This window comes from Onychostruthus taczanowskii, unplaced genomic scaffold, assembly GCF_017590055.1.
Source record: "Onychostruthus taczanowskii isolate IOZ18803 unplaced genomic scaffold, ASM1759005v1 scaffold401, whole genome shotgun sequence".
NCBI classification, from domain to species: domain Eukaryota; kingdom Metazoa; phylum Chordata; class Aves; order Passeriformes; family Passeridae; genus Onychostruthus; species Onychostruthus taczanowskii.
Window position 1 is genome coordinate 9,107 of NW_024501472.1, and position 3,093 is coordinate 12,199.

Sequence of the window (3,093 nt, forward strand, 5' to 3'; positions counted from 1 at the left end):
GTCTGCCCGTAGGCCAGGATGGGGAAACGGGGGCGTGAGGGGGTCTGGGGGGAATTCGAGGAGGGGGCTTGGTGGAATTGGGTCTGGGGGGCAATTCTGGGGCAGAGGCTCAAAGGAATTGTGGGGGCTGTTTGAGGGAGGGGGGAGAATTGTTGGTTGGTGGAGGAAGATGGTGGTGAATTTTGGGGGGACTCGGGGGGGATTTCGGGCAGATTTCAGGGGGGATTTCAGGGTGATCTCAAGGGAGATTTTAAGCAGATTTCAGAGGGCACTTTAGGATGATTTCAGGGTGATTTCAGGGGGGATTTTAGGATGATTTCAGGATGATTTCAGGGAGGATTTCAGGGTGATTTCAGGATGACTTCACGCAGATTTCAGGGTGATTTCAGGAGGGATTTTAGGGGGCGATTTCAGGCAGGATTTCAGGGTGATTTCAGGGTGATTTCAGGCGGATTTCAGGGTGATTTCAGGGGAGATTTCAGGCAGATTTCAGGGTGATTTCAGGAGAGATTTTAGGGCGTGATTTCAGGGTGATTTCAGGGAGGATTTCAGGCAGATTTCAGGGTGATTTCAGGGGGGATTTCAGGCAGATTTCAGGGTGATTTCAGGAGAGATTTTAGGGCGTGATTTCAGGGTGATTTCAGGGAGGATTTCAGGCAGATTTCAGGGTGATTTCAGGGGGGATTTCAGGCAGATTTCAGGGTGATTTCAGGAGAGATTTTAGGGCGTGATTTCAGGGTGATTTCAGGGAGGATTTCAGGCAGATTTCAGGGTGATTTCAGGGGGGATTTCAGGCAGATTTCAGGGTGATTTCAGGAGAGATTTTAGGGCGTGATTTCAGGGTGATTTCAGGGAGGATTTCAGGCAGATTTCAGGGTGATTTCAGGGGGGATTTCAGGCAGATTTCAGGGTGATTTCAGGAGAGATTTTAGGGCGTGATTTCAGGGTGATTTCAGGGAGGATTTCAGGCAGATTTCAGGGTGATTTCAGGGGGGATTTCAGGCAGATTTCAGGGTGATTTCAGGAGAGATTTTAGGGCGTGATTTCAGGGTGATTTCAGGGAGGATTTCAGGCAGATTTCAGGGTGATTTCAGGGGGGATTTCAGGCAGATTTCAGGGTGATTTCAGGAGAGATTTTAGGGCGTGATTTCAGGGTGATTTCAGGGAGGATTTCAGGCAGATTTCAGGGTGATTTCAGGGTGACTCCATGCAGATTTCAGGGTGATTTCAGGCAGATTTCAGGAGGGATTTTAGGGCGTGGTTTCAGGGTGATTTCAGGGGGGATATCAGGGTGATTTCAGGGTGACTTCATGCAGAGTTCAGAGTGATTTCAGGCGGGATTTCAGGGTGATTTCTGGAGGGATTTTAGGACGTGATTTCAGTTGGATTTTAGAGTCATTTTAGGGGGGATTTCAGGGTAATTTCAGGCAGATTTCAGGGTGATTTCAGGCAGATATCAGGGAAGATTTCAGGCAGATATCAGGGTGATTTCACGGGGACCCAGCAGCGGGTGGGGCGCATTCAGGGCGAGCCTCGGGACCCCTCCCCGACCTTCTCGGAGCTGAGGTCGCTGAGCGGGTCCTGCCGGCGCTGGTTTCAGGGTGGATTTCAGGGTGACTTCAGGGTGATTTCAGGAGTGATTTTAGGGGGTAATTTCAGGTGGATTTTAGGATGATTTCAGAGTGATTTCAGGGCGGATTTCAGGGTTATTTCAGGGAAGATTTCAGGGGGGATTTCAGGGTGACTTCAGGGTGATTTCAGGGTGACTTCAGGGTGATTTCAGGGAAGATTTCAGGCAGATTTCAGGGAAGATTTCAGGGTGATTTCAGGGTGATTTCAGGGAGGATTCCAGGCAGATTTCAGGGTGATTTCACGGGGACCCCTCCCCGACCTTCTCGGAGCTGAGGTCGCTGAGCGGGTCCTGCCGGCGCTGGCTGAACACGATGGTGAACACGGCGTGCGAGCGGCTGCTCGTCTCGTTCATGTTGGTGGCCGCCACCGTCCTGCGGGGCGAATTTCGGCAGCACCCTCGGCGCCTGGGCCACCCCGCGGGGTTCGGGGGAGCCCCCGCGGCCCCCCCGGCCTCACCTGGCCTTGTTGCCGCTGTCCACGAGGTCGGCGATGTCGGCGAAGGAGGCGACGGCCAGGCGCGACAGGTCCTGCACGTAGGGCCCGAGCAGGGGGTGCTCCCGCACCCGCAGCCCCCCCCGGCTCTTGGGGTTCAGCAGGTCCCGCACCCGCTCGCAGTAGATCTCCAGGTAGCTCACCTGGGGGGGGGGGCCCGGGGGGTTGTGGGGGTGTGGGGCGAATCTGCAGGGGCTGAACACCCAAATTATCTGGGGGGGTCTGCAAACTGGGGGTGACGGTGTGAACCCCCAAACCCCCCCTCACCTCCACAGAGAAGGAAAGCTCAGCTGACCCCTCCCGGGCGATGCGGGCGAACAGATCCTCGCAGAGCTGCGGGCGAGCAGCCTTCAGCCCGGGTGGCCGGGGTCGGGGGGGGTCTCCCCCCCTCGCCGAGCCCCCGGGAGCCCCCCCAGGCCCCGGACCTGCGGGATGATGCCGCGCTGGCCCGGCTCCTGCCGCCCCATCATGGTGTAGGACTTGCCGGCGCCGGTCTGCCCGTAGGCCAGGATGCAGACGTTGTAGCCCTCGAAGGCGTGCTGCAGCATCTCCTCGCCGATGTCCTGGTACACGCGGCGCTGCGAGGCGAAGTTGGGGTCCTCCTCCTGCGGGGGGAGGCCGTCAGGGACCCCCGGGACCCCCCGGGACCCCCCCCGGGACCCCCCAGCGCTCACCGAGGTGTGGGACCAGTAGGAGTGGTCGAAGGTGAAGTGCTTGGCGCCGTCCTTGGGCAGCTTGGGGTTGGTGATGCCTGGGGGGGGACACACCGAGATTTGGGGTGACCCCCCTCCCCAAAAACGTCACCTCAACCCCCACCGCGCCCTCACCCCCCCCAAAAACAAACCCAAAAAACAAATCGTTGCTATTTTTAGCCCGGCGGCAGCTGCTCCTCCGGGCCCGCGGCCAGCACCGGGACAAGGACAGGGACACGGGGTGGGGGGGGGGTGGTCCCAAAAGCGATCCCCCCCC

The 3,093-nt window shown here is 57.9% G+C and overlaps 1 protein-coding gene across 1 annotated transcript in view; it reads right to left on the reverse strand.

The window, feature by feature from the left end:
* Window positions 1-3,093, reverse strand: part of LOC121340505 (kinesin-like protein KIF1C) — a gene marked incomplete at its 3' end in the record, with an annotated part of 10,754 nt that overhangs the window by 6,250 nt on the left and 1,411 nt on the right. Inside the window, 5 exon segments of the mRNA XM_041413310.1 lie at window positions 1,892-2,003; window positions 2,089-2,267; window positions 2,392-2,457; window positions 2,550-2,729; window positions 2,799-2,875. Of these exon segments, the coding sequence (XP_041269244.1) occupies window positions 1,892-2,003; window positions 2,089-2,267; window positions 2,392-2,457; window positions 2,550-2,729; window positions 2,799-2,875 (614 nt within the window).